This window comes from Stylophora pistillata, chromosome 2 (genome assembly GCF_964205215.1).
Source record: "Stylophora pistillata chromosome 2, jaStyPist1.2, whole genome shotgun sequence".
NCBI classification, from domain to species: Eukaryota; Metazoa; Cnidaria; class Anthozoa; order Scleractinia; family Pocilloporidae; genus Stylophora; species Stylophora pistillata.
In genome coordinates, this window is record NC_142520.1 from 57776033 (window position 1) to 57793555 (window position 17523).

The 17523-nt window shown below is 40.0% G+C and overlaps 1 protein-coding gene and 1 pseudogene across 1 annotated transcript in view; both read left to right on the top strand.

The window, feature by feature from the left end:
- LOC148740617 (uncharacterized) overlaps nucleotides 1-17523 on the top strand; it is a 1045961-nt pseudogene that overhangs the window by 184614 nt on the left and 843824 nt on the right.
- The window catches only part of LOC111341822 (E3 ubiquitin-protein ligase UBR5), a 30333-nt gene continuing 13570 nt past the window's right edge, over nucleotides 761-17523 (top strand). The window contains exons 1-30 of the mRNA XM_088748803.1: nucleotides 761-948; nucleotides 1092-1136; nucleotides 2073-2154; nucleotides 3332-3405; nucleotides 3681-3739; nucleotides 4040-4133; nucleotides 4486-4654; nucleotides 4763-4822; nucleotides 5691-5781; nucleotides 5870-6249; nucleotides 6499-6729; nucleotides 7025-7182; nucleotides 7274-7379; nucleotides 7596-7809; nucleotides 7959-8077; nucleotides 8232-8363; nucleotides 8704-8815; nucleotides 8906-9063; nucleotides 10192-10281; nucleotides 10762-10860; nucleotides 11086-11167; nucleotides 11631-11879; nucleotides 12593-12829; nucleotides 13672-13933; nucleotides 14407-14739; nucleotides 14831-14977; nucleotides 15491-15757; nucleotides 16059-16209; nucleotides 16683-16846; nucleotides 17112-17472. Of these exons, the coding sequence (XP_088604929.1) occupies nucleotides 887-948; nucleotides 1092-1136; nucleotides 2073-2154; nucleotides 3332-3405; nucleotides 3681-3739; nucleotides 4040-4133; nucleotides 4486-4654; nucleotides 4763-4822; nucleotides 5691-5781; nucleotides 5870-6249; nucleotides 6499-6729; nucleotides 7025-7182; nucleotides 7274-7379; nucleotides 7596-7809; nucleotides 7959-8077; nucleotides 8232-8363; nucleotides 8704-8815; nucleotides 8906-9063; nucleotides 10192-10281; nucleotides 10762-10860; nucleotides 11086-11167; nucleotides 11631-11879; nucleotides 12593-12829; nucleotides 13672-13933; nucleotides 14407-14739; nucleotides 14831-14977; nucleotides 15491-15757; nucleotides 16059-16209; nucleotides 16683-16846; nucleotides 17112-17472 (4788 nt within the window). The 5' untranslated portion in view covers nucleotides 761-886. The remainder of the gene's footprint in view (nucleotides 949-1091; nucleotides 1137-2072; nucleotides 2155-3331; nucleotides 3406-3680; nucleotides 3740-4039; nucleotides 4134-4485; nucleotides 4655-4762; nucleotides 4823-5690; nucleotides 5782-5869; nucleotides 6250-6498; nucleotides 6730-7024; nucleotides 7183-7273; nucleotides 7380-7595; nucleotides 7810-7958; nucleotides 8078-8231; nucleotides 8364-8703; nucleotides 8816-8905; nucleotides 9064-10191; nucleotides 10282-10761; nucleotides 10861-11085; nucleotides 11168-11630; nucleotides 11880-12592; nucleotides 12830-13671; nucleotides 13934-14406; nucleotides 14740-14830; nucleotides 14978-15490; nucleotides 15758-16058; nucleotides 16210-16682; nucleotides 16847-17111; nucleotides 17473-17523) is intronic.

Genomic DNA, 17523 nt, shown 5'->3' on the forward strand with positions numbered 1-17523 from the left:
CAGGTGTTCCTGAGGGTTCATGGGCACTGATCATTTTATACTTAATTTGCCCATTACAATTACCCTAACCAAGGTTTAAACCAGGACATTTAAATCTTAGCTTACGGCATGAAAACCAGTTAGAGTCTGATCTTCCACATGAAGTAGGTTGGGTTCTTAGCTAGTCTTACTGTCTTATAATAATTATAACAAATCTCTACCCTGTTCAAGCTCCCAGTTAGACGGTCGACAAACAATGAATACAACCAACACCCTCAAAAATTGAATTGAGAATGGAAGCACCAGGGATTTTTATGAGTATTTCAGATTTTTCACTTTTAATTTAGATACTAGATAGGTTAATCCTATCTGGGGCTTATCTTCAGTGTAATATCCACAGCTGACGTAAAACAAAGAAAAGAAAACATCCTTAACAATGAACCCTAACAAAAGTCTATAAACAAAGAAAACGAATAAATTATATTACACCGTGGATGACCCCCCATTATGGTGTGTCACGCAACGTTCCCTTATACTCAAAAGAACTGCTGCGAGGGAGCCGTTGATCTCTTTTTGCTTTGTCTGCTAGAACTGTTCTCTTTCCTGGGAAATAAGATTTTTAACAAGAGAGGAATAGTTGTACTTTTACCATAGTCTCGTCTCTACTTTTTCCTTCGAACCTTGGCGATACATTTCTAGTATCCAAGTCCTTGGTGGTGTTTAGCACCTACAGGAGACTGGAATCAAGCCTTCTTTCTGGCGAACAGACCTCCGCGGTTTCTCTCCGCTGCTGAAATCATCATACAATTCAACATACATAGAAGTTTGCAATTGTCTATAGTAGAGGAAGAGTACTTAGCATTTGATATCAATGTTGTAAAGTTTTCCAATTTCCTTTATCAGTATCATGCCGGCTATTCATATCGCCGTACATCCTTTGCCGGGAACAGTGGAAGAGCTACACGAAAGGTACCTTGAACCGATTTTGCGATATGCGTTTATTTCGGTGCTTTTTTAATGAGGGTGTACTTGTTTGTCCGCTAATCCTTGTATGAGCGTAAAGATTAAATATTATTTCGCCATTAAAACCCTTTCCCTGTTTTAATTTATAGGCTTAAGGAGGTTTCAGAGTCAAAGGAAAAGAGTGGTTTTCTGAGGTAACATTTTGGTTACGAAAGTACTCAATACATGACTCGTTTAGATAAAAATGGCGAACAAAAACGTGCTCTGTATGTTTTTTTAAAAATATAATCTTAGGTTCGGTTTGGAAGTTATGTTGCTCGAGGTGATTTCTACACTTGATTCACGTTCACGTGGTTTCATATGAGTTGTTAATTGTTGTCTGATTTCTTTCCTTCCGAACTGAAGTTTAAAAAAAAAGTGCATATGCTTTCTTTTCGTTGCACATGTTTTAGGCCGGTAAACCTTCTGGACTTCAAGTAGCTTACAGCTGTACTTGTAGTACTCTTTATGTGTTTATACAAGCTCTCTTAATTGTCCTAGACTTATTTTGTGTCTGCAATGTGTTTACATTATTATTAAGCGTGCTATAAAAACGATTCAACTGTTCTGAAATTAGCACTCAAATAACCACAGATGTGGTTTAACACAAACAGCATACACGTGAAAGGTGTCCACTTTCCTATTTTTTTCAAACGTGATCGTTTTTCGTGTAGATACTCGGAGTTCGCAAGTGATGAGAGGTAGCAAAATTTAATTAAAGCCAGCACGATCAAAATCGCCTTTGCTGTGAGTGTGGTCGAAGGCCGTCTTACACAGTGTTAATCTAAAGTTGTGCAACACTCTCTGTGCTTGTGTGTTTTCTATAAATGCAAAGAAACTAGATATGCTAAAGGAAGTAAACACTGTATAAGGGTGTGTGAGATAAAAGCAAAGGTATAACAGAGATGGGATATTGCAGACACTCTCTTAGAAACACTTTTGTCAACCCCTAAAGAAGTCAACCTGTGTGTTTTCTAAGAAGTAAGCTAGATTTTCTCTGGGTTTTGTTTTTGCATCAGGAAGGGGAAAGGGATGTAAATACTGCTGTCCAATTTATCAAGTCTTTTTTATTTCTATTTTTTGTTTATCAGTTCTCCAGTTCTTCAAGCACTCAAGGATCAAGTGATAAAAGAGTGTGTGGTTGGACCAAGACATGTTGCATTTCTTTTGGAGGTCAGTAATAAATACAGAGTTTTCTTTAATAAATGTTGCATCAGGATTGTGTCTTCTCCAGAGGCACCAGCATCCAGCGTTTTCATGGCACACCTGTTTATGAAATGCTTACTGCTTGATCCTTTAACTCTGGAACTAAGACAGAATTTCTCTCTACAATACTTAGTTCTTATTAACTGAGTGGGAGGTCTTTATAGGAGAATCTTGACAGAGGTCGCCAGTACAGACCACGCCAGTACAGACCGAACGCAGTGAGGTCTGTACCAGCGACCGAGGTCAAGATTCTCCTATACAGACCGACCTAGCTTGGTTAATAAGATGTTTATTATATGGCTGTGTCTTATATGCCAATTTTTAAATTCTTTGTACCTTTTTTTTCTAGACTGGTCTAGATGCTGGTCTGAATGGGAAAATCTAGACCGCTTTCAATATTGATTTCAGCCAATAAAATTCGTGAATTTACTAGTTCCCAGTCCTTGTGAGACACAGCCATATAATACCAATGTAATATCAAGAAGCCAAGTGATGAGATTATAAAAAATATCAGTTAGAGGATTATTAATACCATATAGGATTATATGGTAGATGGTAAGGAGATTTAATATTGAGATCAGGAGGTATAAGGGTCAACACAAGGAAAATCAATGCGAACAGAATATATTCTCATGCACAATGAGCAAGCACTTGCTTTCTAGCTGGTAATGTTTTTTTTAGGCAGTAAGTGGTTTTACCTCAGAGTAACATTTGATCATGTACTCTGATTCTCTGGATGAGAGTAGTCTTAAGGACTTTTAATTATTTTGGTGACTGATGGTCTGACAACTTTATAGAAATTCCTTATCAAAGTCAAGTGAAGAGTTGTTGTTAGTAAAGTGTTTTAAGTCCAGGTCACGTAAACTGAGTGGTCCGTTTTGCCATGGTTCTATTGGTTCTAAGACTTAGATAGGCCACATCAGTTGTGGTTAGTTAGTTTTGATGGGTTGGTTAGGATGAGTAGTAATATTAATACTGTTGGTTAAGTCGGGCTACAAAATTTGAGGTTCACTGTGGTGGCTCTGTAGGTTTTTTTCTGTCGTGTGAAATTTTATCCAGTTTACATGTTAGATGATAGTGGGATCAAGGTAATACTACAGTGCTGATTAAGTACAACTTTAGCAACAAGTGTGTTCTGTTTTAGAATGGACAAGTTTGCCGTGTTCCTTTCACTCTTCATCCAGACAAGCTGGATCTGTCATCCAGAGATATAACTGCGTAAGTATTTTGACCAAGATTCAGGAGCAAAATGCTAAAAAAATTACTCTAACTTTATTTTCCTGGAGGAAGTACTAAGAAGTTTTTATTTGAGAGCTAATGATTATATGCAGGTGTGCTTGTGTATTTCAAAGTTCTTTGTAGAGAATTAATTGCTGGAAACTTAAAAAGTCAAGCTTACATGTAGAAATGGTCAGGTTGAAGTGATTTGTATTATCCTGTATAAGTTATTGGTGCATGTAGAAGTCACAGTTTGTTTGGTTTTGTCTCTGCAGGGAAGAAGATAACAGCAATACTGCTGCAAGGTCTGCATCTCATATAGTTTTACATGCAGGTTTGTTTGATTTGCAATCATTGTCCTAGTCCAGCAAGCCCTAGCAGTGATCAGGATTAATGTTTTCCTCTAGCAGTGAATGAAGTCATAAGAATATCTTAGATAACCACTATAGAGAAATTGCTGTAATCTCTAACAAATTCTGACAACAGCTGTTATGAGGAATTATGAGGGTAGTGGTTAGGAGAATTTTCACTTGTTAACTTTTGCTTTTGGGTAGCAGAAATTAAGAGATAAGGAATGTGTGAGTCAGCATATACTGGATCATTGGGTAATGGGTAATTCCTTTTCTGTTGGCAGTTGGTGGTGGAAGTCGGGGTCAAGGTGAAAACTCCTGGGTCCTTTCAAACAGTGGAGAAACTCTCAGCGGTCTCACAGGACACCCAGTTATCAGGTATTCATAAATTTATCTTTGCACAGGGCTGTCCTCCTCAAGGGCTGTAACAATAATACAGACTTGTATACACAATTTATCTTTTATGAGCTCTTTTGTATCAACCTACACATCACATGTGTGTATGTGTGTGTTTGTGGAGGCCGGGTGGGGCAAGACATGTCAGATTATTTTCTGGCAGTTGGTTATTTCAAAAGGGTGCAGTACTCTCCAGGTTTTATCAAAATGAATGGTTGGCTTGAGGGAGGAAACCTTCTGTAACCATAATGAATGATAACTGTTTCAAACCATATCTCATGCATTCAATATATAAAGATTAATTTTCCAATACATTGTTTGATTTCTTTTTCAGTCGTTGGGGTTCAGCTCCATCAGCCATGTCATTAAGGACATCTGCTCGTGCACCAGTGCGTGGGCGTGGCCGTGTTGTACGGAGGGGTGCGAGAGGGGGAGCATCTGGCTGGGCGATAGGCTCTCGTGTTGTACCGGCAACAGCTGTCCCAGAAGAACTTGTCAATCAGGTAAGTCACTTGTCTGTTCCTTATTGCTGGTTCGTTTGCTCATCCTAAGATGTATCATAGATGGTTAAAAATTTTGTATTGAATATTTCAATGTGTTTTTCTCTTCAGGCTCAAGTTGTGCTTCAAGGAAAATCAAGGGCTGCCATCATCAGAGAGCTCCAGAGAACAGTTAGTTTCCTCTGTCATATGTATTTATTGCACTCCTAAAGTTCTGCTATTATCAACTTTTTTTTGACAAGTGCCATGGCTTTTCTGTTAAAGAGGGACCTGCCCAGAGTGTAGTAATAGGGTCAGTTAGACTGACAATAAACTTTGAGTTGCCTGTAGTTAAGGAATGATAAATGATAAGACTTGCAGGCAAGGGTTCAAATTTGATTTAATCAGGAGGGAGAAGAAATTAGGCATGTTTATTTGTATCATATCAGGGATTCTACATGTAGCATTATGTGCTGGTGCGGACCCGCATAATTTGTCAAATAAATCAATATATAATTATGTTACCTATCTTGGTGTCTGGCTTGAGTATTGTATTTATCCTTTTTCTACAGTCGTACAAAATACCAAAGTATCATTTTAAATGACAAAACAACCACATGGATACGAAGCCATTTTGTTTTTATAAAAACGACGAGGCGTTAATAAAAATGTCAAATGAGGGCCTGGAACCGATATGAAGCTCAACCCAGGTTCCAGCATTTGGCAGTTTCCAAGATGGTGGACGTTTACAAGAATTGCTTTCTGTTTTGGCCATATTATTGCTTTTATTGGAAGGAGTCATTTATCAATAATGCGCAGTATTCCATTTTTTTATACAAGAAACTAACTGAGTTTTCTAAGCGAAATTAATTATATTTTAGGTTTAAAGCAATGACGTCTTCGCGCATAATTTCGCGCATAATTAGCATTTTTTTGCATAATTGTCCCTAAAAATCCCACATAATTTTGATTTTTTTTTCGCACATAATGCCAGAATCCCTGTCATATGCAATCTATTTTTAAATTCCTCTTTTAATATTTATTTGCAACTGTGTTTCAGAATCTTGATGTGAATTTGGCAGTGAACAATCTCCTCAGCCGAGATGAGGATGATGGTGATGACGATGATAACCCTGAGTACCTTCCTGGAGGTGAGATTTGCACTTGAGGCTTTTTTTCAATGATCTAATTTCTCTGAAAAATAAATCACTAAGTGCTGTTTGTCACTTTTTCTCCCAGATGACCTTATGTCCTTGCTAGATGCCGGTGTACATGTGGATGATCCATCTTTTGTTGTGGATCCAGAGGCAATATTTTCAGAGGACATGTTTTACAGCTCACAGTATGGAACAATTCATCGACGTCCTAACAGTAGTGCCAGAGCTTCCAGAACTGTAACAGAGAGAGAGTCAGAGCGTGACAGGGAAAGAAGTAGGGAGAGGGAAGCACTGAGGAGAGAGAGGGACCGATGGCTTGGGAACATCCATGGAGGGGGTCTGGACTGTGCAACATCAGGCAGTGCCCCAAAACAACCATCTCAGGATAAGGTACCTTCACAGAGTTTCTTGGCAGATCCTGTGAGTGTGGCAGATCTTCTCCAGTGGTGGCAACCAGCCATGGTAAGAAAAAACATCTCATTTCATGATTGATTTAAAGAAATTTTCTCATTTGGCAGTAGCTCATCCAAAGGAGTATAGTGATAAAATGTAGCAATATCATCCTTCATCCACAAGAAACCAGGACAAGCTCTGTACAGTGTTTTTACCCTCATTGAATAAAGTCATCATCATCATGATCATCCTTTGGCTGTAATGGACCATGTGACATGTAAAAATTTCCTCTCTTAAATATTTCCTTTATTCCTGCAGGATGGCATTTTCCCATGCTTTACTCACATTGCTGCCATGTATTCAGAGCTGATATGTGTGGGAGCTGATGGAAAGCTGTATCAATGGAAATGGGAAGATCCGCTTCCTTACAAAGAACAAGATGCAGCAATATATCACCCTAGAGTCAGGTCTCTTGGTCTTGCAGATGAGAAGGTTGTGATGGTATCTGCTTCCTCTATAAGGGCATCTGTCCTTACAGAGACCGGAAAGGTATTTAGAACATATTCATGGCTCCCTGACTGACATGGTTATGACAGAGGTTTCCTCATTGGTCCCACATGTATCTAGTTCTTGTTACACTTGTGTTAATGTCAAAAAGAAAACCTTGTTTGTCCTTGGGAGAAGTGGTTGCCCAGTGTGTTGGCATGCTTCAGATATCTAACTGGTTAATTTATAACGTGTTATTGGAAAGAGCACCCTAGTCTCGCCAGGCCTCTCCTTCCCCAACAGTACTAGATGGTACTGGTTAATGATTGATTAATATGATAATACTGTTTCCCTGTAGGTTGCTACATGGGTTGATGAAACCCTCAGCTCCATTGCCAGTAAACTGGAACATCCCACCCAAGGATTTTCAGAGTTTTCTGGAGATAAAGTTGTAGCAATCCACACATGCTCACTTTACACTTGTGCCCAAATGTCATCTGGAGCCTTGTACTGGTGGTAAGTATCTGCTTCTACTTCAAAACAATTAATTGAAAATCACTTCAGTTAATAGAATTTTTTTAATGATCAATACATATCATTTTCACAGGGGTGTACTACCATTTGAGCAGAGAAAGAAACTGTTGGAAAAAGCTCGTGCCAGGGCAAGAAGAAATCGCACAACCTTTACCAGTTGCATTGTGCGTGGTGTTCAGGTAATGTGATCCTTAGCGCAAACACTCGTACAGCATGTGTTGCTGTGATACTTGTGGATAAAGGTACATGTATCTATGTCTCAACACTTAATCTTCTATTAGTGACCAAAACAGGGAGAAACTTTAGTTGCTTGCCATATTGAATGTCCATTTGTATGTCTTTAAAGTGTGAAAGTTGATTATACAACCTAATTTCCATTGTTATTTTATCATCAGGTCTGTTTGCGTAGCTGTCCTCTGTATCATCCTGGCTCTATTGGTATCAACATCTCCTCTGGCATTCCACGTATGGGACAGTTGTTAGAATCAGCTTGGAATCTAGATGAGAAGTGCCGTTTTAAAGTCCTTCCACTGGGAAATGAGGAAGCAAGCTGTAATCCACCAGTTCTAGATGAACAAGACAGTGATATTCCAGGCTCTCTTGGCTTAAGTGAGTTGCTTGTCGCAACATTTTCAGAACATGCACAGAATTTTATGATTTCAATTTTTTTGCAACTTTGAAATTCCTGTAACCAAAATGCAAGTTGCACAATAATTTACTTCAAGTTCATTAGCAATTATTTCTAATTCTATTTTCAGAGCGGAAAAAGGATCCATCATTAGATTCTCCAGAAGATAAATCAGTTCAGGATTGGGATTTGAAGGATGTTATCTTTGTAGAAGATAAACGGAACATACCTGTGGGAAAGGTGCTTAAGGTAAACATCCAAATAGCGCTTGTACATGAGATGTATCTGGCTGAGTTGATTGCAATCATATAAAAATATTGACTGAAACAAGAGCAATACCATAAAATCTTTGCCCTACCAAACTTTGTGTATTTAATGATTTTGTTACATTTTAATTTGTTAGGTGGATGGACCTTATGCTGCAGTTAAGTTCCCACCCAAAGACACTTCCCTTCATGCTGCAGCTGCTATGTTGAATGAAGAAAATATGTCTCTTTTACAAGATGTGCGGCTTCTGCGCAAGGATGAGCTTCAGGTATGTTGCATCTTGTGATGTTGTTCAACTCCCAAATATTGAACAGCCACTATAACAAAAATTTCCAAAGGCATAGTTTTAGCTAGTGACGTGCGTGTATGTAAATGAGAACAACATTTTTAAAATGATCTTACAAGTGTACGTTTTGGCAGTGGCTTGTCTCATTTCTCCATTTGCTAGGTTGAATTAGAATTTGTAGGATTGGTATTTGTTGGGGAATTTGGAAAACAGAGAACATAGTGGAAAGTGCTGGAAGCAAGGTCACAAGTGAATCTCCATTAATAGTTTAAACATGTATGTATGGCATTAGGTTTGAAATATTTTATTTGCTTTATCGAAGCTGGTCAAGTCATCTGCAGCCAATAAGATTCCTGATTGTATTCAGCGGACACCAAAGTTGTTGTCTGTTCCATTAGGCACCAAACCTCTTGCTGTAACTGTCAACTGTAAAGGTACATTCAGTTTGCAAGCTCTTGTTTACTACGATTTGTCCACCTTGCACTGTTGTGTATTTCTCAGTATACTATATTCTTCTATGGCAGGAGTTCATGTGATGTTGAAGACATCAACTGGTGTTCGCTACGCTCTCTACAGCTTGGCATCTTCCAAACCAGAACCTGGAGGAACAATGCCTAAAGACTGTGCAACATTCCTCAGTCAGCCTGGAGTGAAAGATATTCAGCTATATCCAACTGGAGATGTAAGGAATAAGTTGTGTGTACATGTTGGTTGCTTTTAAATGTGTCAGCTTCTGAAACCAAGAGACGTCAATTGGGTTGTATATATAAGGGAATGAGCAGTATGCAGCTGATTGACTATAAAATATTGCACTCAATGATGTGAGCTGTTTAGTCCTTAACATCAGTTTGCATATTCTCCATACTGTTCTTGTTACATTTCCTATGTTACAGACAAGGAGAGCTTGATAAGGTGGTGATCATTTTCATTGTTACACGACTCGGGCAGTCAGAGGGCCAATAACTAAATCAACCAATCAAAATGCTCTGTTGCTGGTCCAATATTCTCCAAGTATTGGACTGGGCACTGTCCCGAATGGTCCCGAATGATACCGCACTTGTGTCCCTTTGAACTTCAGTCGTATAATAAATCTCCTATTAACCAAGCTTGCTCAGGACCGTACTGGAAGAATATCAACCCTCGGTCCTTTTTGGACTGAGGGCCGATATTCTTTTTGAGGACTTTTTTGACAGTACGGACCTGGCTGCACTCGGTCCATACTGTCAAGACCTTGGGCCAATATTCTCCCAGTGGGGCCCTCGCACTTGGTTAATAAGGTATATATATTCTCATCACTCTAAGTGTCTGATTCAGCAGTGATGCTGTACAAAGAAATCAGATGCTAATCACTGTTGAAGGTAGAAGGGTTATTTCTTCTCAATAAAGGGGGTAAGTTTCTAAAGAAACTGTGGTGCTGCATCAGTAGGGGAAACAAGATAATTTTGGTAATATCAACTAAGTTGAAATTGTAAACTGGCTTCTGTAAAGAGTTAAAAAGCTGATGTTTTGAGTGTTAGTCCTCTTCAGAGCGAGTAACGAAGGGCTAATGCTCCAAATGTCAGCTTTTAACTCTTTAGGTGGCCAATTTACAATAATTTATTTCAACCTAGATGATATTACCAAATTGGCATATTTCTTCTCAAACAACCACATCCCTCAAAGCTTCAAGAAAAGCATTTGTGCTTCACAGGGTGTTAGAATGCCAATCTACATGTTTATGTATATTTTTTTAATGAGAAACTTCACAATTGTTAGCTTAAATTGCTTCAAAAACTTTTTATCATTAATTTCTGTATTTTGTCACCTTCAGGATTCTTTAATTATGATGACAGACACAAATGGAGCTCCCTTCCCTCTTTCAAAGAACTTCCTTGGAACTGTAAAAGATCCAGCTTGGACTGTAAGAATTCAACATGTAGATACATGTGTAATAATTTGTAATTTGCTCTTTTGCACAAAAACACTCAGTGCTTGAGCTTTGGAAGGGAGATCTAAACATTGCTTGAATGACAAATGGCAAACAACAGCCACTGCATTTTGAGCCAATTACAAAAATATTCACATAAGTTTTAGAAAAAATGTCATACTTGAAGTCTTGTTAGCTTAGCTGTGCAGTATGCAATTAAGATAGTTTTTATTTTACCAAGATATGGAAATTGTTTCAATTGGGAATGACTAATTTGATGTGGTATTGTCTGTTCCGACGTGTTATGAGATAATCGCGTGCACGCATGCACCGTTCGCTTAGTTACCACGAGGTTTTTCGACTGGCTTTTCCTACATGTTTGTTGTAAAGTTTTATTGTCGGTTTTTCCTTAAATAAAGGATCAAATGTTTTTCAAATTGCAATCCGGCTGAACATTGTTTCTTCTCCTGTCAGGATCTGCCTCCTTTGCAAAGCCTTGGTGTGGGTGTCACTTCACTAAGACCAGGAACTGAGTGTAAAGCCAGAGCCTTAGTGGTTGTGTTGGCTGTGCAAGTAAGTAACAGACGTTCTTGTGGTTGTTGTTTCTTGTTTTTTTTCGGGGGAGGGGAGGGAAGAGGGGGTTGTTTACATGACTTTTGTTTCACCACCTTTACTACTGATGTGACTTTTCACCAATGTCTTCTTTGTAGTTTGGTCTTTACTCTCAGCGCATCATCTTATTTCAGTCATGTTCTTTTTTACGTAAAAATGATACAATTGATGATCGGTGATTTGTAGAACCAGCAGTTGATGTCTCGTATTCTGAAGTGTGACTATGAAGCTATTAAACAGTTTCTTGATTCCATGGAAGCAGACCCTGGTAAGTCAGCCAAAGCTGTTTATGACGTCGATTTTGAAAACTGCTCTAAAAAGTAGGTAATGCATGAAACGACTTTAGGGAATCAAACTTGCATTCCTAATTGTCTGGAATCTCTGACCAAGGAACGTCAATATATACTATTGACAAACATGAGCGGAAGAGGATTTTTATGTCTGTTTGGGGAGATACACGCCCACTGCCTGCTCGAGCAGACAATAAGACACAATATTCACTTCGTTCTGATCTCCCCTGAAACCAACCATACATTACTAGACCATGTTCTTGTTTATTTGACAGCTCTTTATAAAATTTGTACCTGCTTGAATGTGAATCGTTTTTAACGCTTCTTTAGATGCTCTTTGCAAGTTTAGTTTTAGATTTACACTTTTTGGTTTTTAGTTGAATGCCGTGTTTCCAAAGTTTAAAATATGCTTTTGCACTCGATGTTTTATTGTGTGTACAGTCAATATGGGTAGCCTTCTAGAAGCAGCTCTTTTGGAACGATGTGATGGCAATAGGAACATTCTCCATGCCTGCGTCTCCAGAAGCTTCCCAACATCAGCCCATGAGCCAGGGGAAGCAGTTGAATCTCAGAGTAGCAGTGTGTCTACGGCTACAGGTGCCCTTGGTAACAAGCTGGAGTCCATTAAGGGAGCAGTAGACGCCCTTGCGGCTGCTGTGGCTGCCGCTGCAGCAGCTGTTCGCTCAAGTGGTGAGACCTCACTGCTGATCTCAATATAATGTCAAGTTTCTTGAAATATACCTTTTGTGCTACTTCACCCACAAATTTTGGAAAAACTGCAGTAGATAAAAAAATTATTTCGCTCATGTATCAACTTTAAATCTTGCGTAACAAGCTGGAGTCCATTAAAGGGAGCAGTAGACGCCCTTGCCGCTGCCGTGGCTGCCGCTGCAGCAGCTGTTCGCTCAAGTGGTGTGAGATATGGACACTAAGCTTTTAAGTAGCTTCCTCTTTATGTCTTTTTGCGCTAGGAAAAACAACACTCAAGTTTAAAGAGGCTTCTAAATAGCAGTACTGTAAGGGAAACAAAAACATGTTCATATATTTATCATCACGGGTTTATTATGAATCAACTTAACGGCCTGCTCCCAGTTGGCTTGTTTGCTCAATTGGTAGAGCGCCGCTGCACTAGTATCGCAGAGGTCAGTGGTTTCGAATCCCGTACAGGCCTGATTTTTTTCAGGTCTGATTTTTGCTGTTGCATAAATAGCGCTCTTTACTGCGAGGATCGTGCATCATACGTAAAAACATGTTCCGTAATAGTATATCAAGAAGGAGCCAAAAATGGTTAAGGATGGGAAAAGCTGTAAATGAAGCAATATAACGCAACCTGCAAAATTTGAACACACGTTAGATGTATTACGTGCTCTAACAAGGGTTTGTTGTTGCTTTTTTTTTTTCAGATGGTGGTTCTAGCAGCTCACCCGCTAGCAACAGTACAGGCTCTGTGAGCAACAGCAGTGGTAGCGGGGGCACCAACACTGGGCAAGGAAGCAGTGGAGGATCGTCAAGACTGGGAATGCATGAGATGATGCAGAGAGCTGTGACTGCGGCGAGATCGGCAACATCCTCCTTGGCAGGACTTGATGTGGAAGAGGATGCTCCTATACCTACATTGCACTGGCCACCAGACCCTCCAGGTTATTATATTTACTTTCGAGCGCATTATTGACAAGCATTAGTTAAAAGACGTAGAGGTACATTTAGTTATTGTTATCTAGAAGTACCAGCTTCCAGAGTTTTCACCGGCTAGCCGTTTCTGAATTGCCGGCTACTTTGAAAGTGGTTAACTATCTTTCTTGATCAGAATTTAATTTGAGCCTTTGCCGACTGGTGTGCCTTTTTTGGCTGGCTACTAAAACATCTCTGTAGAACACTCGGTACTGGAACGATAGTTTGATCAAATTTTCCTTGCGGTTATACTCGTGGTGTACAGAAACCAATTTTTGCATAGGCGTTGATTATAGAAATTGTCCTACAATTGTACTTGCACTTTTGAATTTTTTGCCCAGTCATTCGTTTAAGTCGTTTCAGTCCAGTGTTTCTTGGAGATTAAAGTTTCAGTTGTATTTGGAAAACTGGACTAATTTTTTCCTTGTCCGTAAGGCTGGGTTTCGTATGTCCGAAAAGAAACTCCTGCATGGAAATAATTGTGACTTTTCATAAGTTGGCAAAACCTGGGATGATGACTGACCTACAGTGAAATTCCTGATTGTCAAAGACATTTCAAACCATTCCTTAGAATTCCCTAGTGACGTCGCAAATGATTCTCGGTCAAGTCGTAACCCTTTAACTTTCAAGCTCCAATAAGTGATTCTCTCCTCTGTCTGCTATCTATTATCACCTTATGCATAAGACGGGAGAATTTGGTGTGGTATCAAGATAACACACTCTCGCTGATAAGCTTGTCTTTTGTCTGATAAGATAGCGGAATTGCCGTGAGAAACTACATTGTAATCCTCTATCGATTTGCATTGTTTAGATTCGCGAGATGACGATACAGGTCCGCCATTGACCCCGGCTCCTTCAGGGACAGTTCCTACACCAGCGTCATCCACAGCAGCAGCAGCAGCAGCAGCAGCTGCAGCAGCTGCTGCTGCAGCGGGGGGAACCGCAGCAGCGGCAGCAGGTTCCAGCAAGTCTACTGAACTATTGTCGACTCAGGCTAAAGCTCTTAAGTGTTTGAATCTGTTGTGTAATAGCACTGTATTGGCACCGTTCCTGCTGCAACTCATGACAGCCAAGTAAGGAGAGATGATCAATTAACATCTCTCATACAATTTCTTTTACATGTTTTCATTCATCAAATGTTTTAAAAATTTAAACATACACTGTAAGTAATCTTTATCTGGTATTTAACTCCTTTGTGGTAATGTGAGACTTCAAACAGTGTACGTGCACCAATGTTAACGTAAATAGAAATTACTCACAAGTAATAGTTTATCTCGGGTTGAGTGAGAAACAAATAATATGAGCATCAGAGTGAAGAAGTTGGACTTAAGACTACCACGCTTAAAATCAATGAACCACGCCTTAAAATCAAATCCAATTGAAATTTAAAAAAATCGAAGTTACAAAGAAAGAAAAAGCAGTCAGCTGGAAACAAGAAAGCACCCGACTGAAGGGCCCAAGTATATAGTCCTCTTGGTTTTTCTATCTGTTTTCTTGAAGCTGTTAATCTTGTGATTAAACCATTTCTTATATCTCTATTTTTCAGGGATACAGATGGCTGCACCCCCTTTATGGCTGCCGTTCGCGGCCGCTCCTACTATCCTGCCCTCGACCTGTTTGCTACTGCCAAGTACCTGGCGACTGGCCCAGACGGACAAATTGACAGAAGTGTGTTGATGTCCATGTTGTGTCCATTAGACAGTCACCCCGACGCTTCCCCTTTGCATGTTCTTTGCTGTAATGATACCTGTTCGTTCACTTGGACCGGCACTGAGCACATTAACCAAGACATCTTTGAATGCCGCACTTGTGGTTTGACTGGCTCGCTCTGTTGTTGTACTGAGTGTGCGCGAGTTTGTCACAGAGGACATGACTGCAAGTAAGATTGACAGCTGTGCCAGGTCTTCTAGGGAATTTACAGTGATGTGATATTTTTAAACGAATCACACCGTTTTTTGTTATCTATTCAGGTTGAAGAGAACGGCACCCACTGCTTACTGTGACTGCTGGGAAAAGTGCAAATGTCGCGCCTTGGTACCAGGCTCCCATGCTGCTCGCATCCAGCTCCTAAAAAAACTGGTTTCAGAGACTGACTTAGTTAGCCGCCCAAATGGAAGGTAAGTTGACTTAGTTGACATAATTCCTTTACATCGGACAGAAAAGGAAGGAAAGAGGAACTGTTGAATGCAGTTGTGAAATTTTATTGTGGAATAACATAACGATTCTTCTGTATGGCCAATGGAGCCCCGTAAAGCCATAAGCAAAATAATCACGACCTCCAATCAGGAAAAAGGGAACTTGAAATATCGCTTGAAATCCATGGGACTCAGTAACGTTTTCCATAAGCGCCTGCCCATGGTGAGATTGAGATATTGGTAGGGTTTTTTCTCGATCGATCATTGATGCAAATCGCAGTAAATCAAAAGCATTACAGTCCCTGGTAACGTTTGACACATACCTGACAGATGCTGAAATTGGTACGCCTGATTTTCAGTCTAAACATCTCTCCTTATTTAAGCATGGATAGGCCCAAAATATTTTGCTGTTATTAACTGATGTAACTCTTAAGCTTTAAAAAGCCTTTACCTGAAAGCACAATGTCTTAAATCACCTTTCCTCTCGTTCTTTAGAGGGGAGCATTTGCTGTTATTTTTGGCTCAAACTGTGGCTCGACAGACGGTGGAACAGCGACAGTTTCGACCTCATCGCACCACAACAGATACTCGTCCAAAAGCAAAGACCAAGACGCTTGGCGCTAGTGGAACTACCCTACCCCTCCCAGAACACGACTTGGATCCTCCAAGGTTTGCGCGCAAAGCTCTGGAGATCATCCTACAGGACTGGAGAGCTGTGAGTGCAATGCTAAGAGATGGATGCCGTACGCCAGGAGATGCCAGGTAAATTTGGATCAGTTTTTGCATCTTTTGTTGTCAAACCAAGTCGAACCTTTCCCCCTTTAACGTTTATATTAGAGATTTGAATGACTTAGTAATTGACGTAACCAAATTCAAACGGTATTACTGCGTGAGCAGTGAATATGTAACTTCTCTCTAGAATATCCATACATTATCCGGCAAACAGGTAATATCAAAGTTATCAATTAGGTTATCTTGGGGGTTATTGAAATATTGAAAGTAAAAATGGTATTATTCTCCGTAAGTCGCATGGCCACAATAGTAAACTACTTGCTATTTTTAGACCGCATGCGCACGAGGGCAGTGGTTTGCCCGACGCTGGTGCAAGTCAACTGATTCCTCTGATCGAACAAGAAGATCGTCTTCAAAGTCAGCCCGGTACAGTGCGGTTGGATGCATTTACACACTGTCTTGTAGCCAAGTGCGGGCCAGAGGTAACTTGTGACTTATTTACATTTTTATCAATAGAGCATGGTTCATGGTCTGTCGCTCTACCAAGGTATTGTTGTTTGGGCTGGTTTTAAGTAACTGAGTACCATATCTCATTTTGCTAACCTGTTACTCTTTCGGCTTGTGGAAACTAATTGAGAAACTAAAGACATTGATTCCAGTAAAGATGATCTTCCAATTGACGAAATCTTCCAAAGTGCAGGTTTGCTAAAACAATATAAATCTACAGAGATAATAGTTAACAAAAGAGATGAATGATGGTGCGCGCGCACACAAAAAAAAATATACATAGACATCCCATGCACATTTGATTGTATTGATTTATATGAAGTAGTTATCGGGGTGCTAAGGACGAATAACACTATCGAACTTTAAAGCTCCGTAAAGACGGGTCAATTTGGAGTGTAATTATGGCTGCATTTAATGATTGCTGTCCCTTTTTCTGTTACCATTCTAGACACTTGACCCTCTTCTAGTTACCCTGGTCAATGCGATTGAAAATTCAACAGATCCTCACAAATCTGATGAACTGAACCTGGCTCAGCGCTTCATCAGATCTGTAGCCAGAGTGTTCGTTGTCCTATCATCACAAATGGCTCCTGCTAATGGCAAACGCAAAGTGTAAGTGTTTTTTTATTTTTCTTTCAGCTGTTACATGCTTGACCTTGAAAGGCTTATTTTCTCTAATTCATTCTGTATTTTTGCCTTGAACGTTTATTTCCAAGGACCCTTGTACTTTCTTCTTACAACCGTATCCATACATTATCCAGAAAAAAGGTTCTGCACGCGTGTTAGTTATCATCTCTTCAACTGAACATGCCTAGGACATGGGTAGTGCCAATATACTTGACTGGTTTACTTAATTGGTTTTGTTTCCATTTCCCAGAGGTGTTGTGCAACCGTTGATGAAGTGTCAGCGTATTTTCCAGTGTCTTTCCACCATTGCCATTCCGGAACTTGTTCAAGTAGCCGATGCGATATTAGCTCCAGTTCGACTTGGCATCTGTCGCCCAGCACAGCCATTCAGTCTGTTGTCTTCTACACTAGAAGCGACTCAAGCCAGTGAGGATTTATTCACCGTGGAACCATTACCAATGAGACCTTCCACGCCATCCTCGGTTGAGGAAGCTACCTCTCAGGAGAGACCCAGTGTTCATCGTGTGCGAAGTCAGAGGCACAGAAGGAGGCAGACTGTAACTATTCCTCGTGTGCAGGAACAGAGTGCTGTACCTGTAGAAGAAGTAGAGGTAACGGTTTCACGTGCCACTCTGTTATTGAATGGTGAACAGAATACAGAG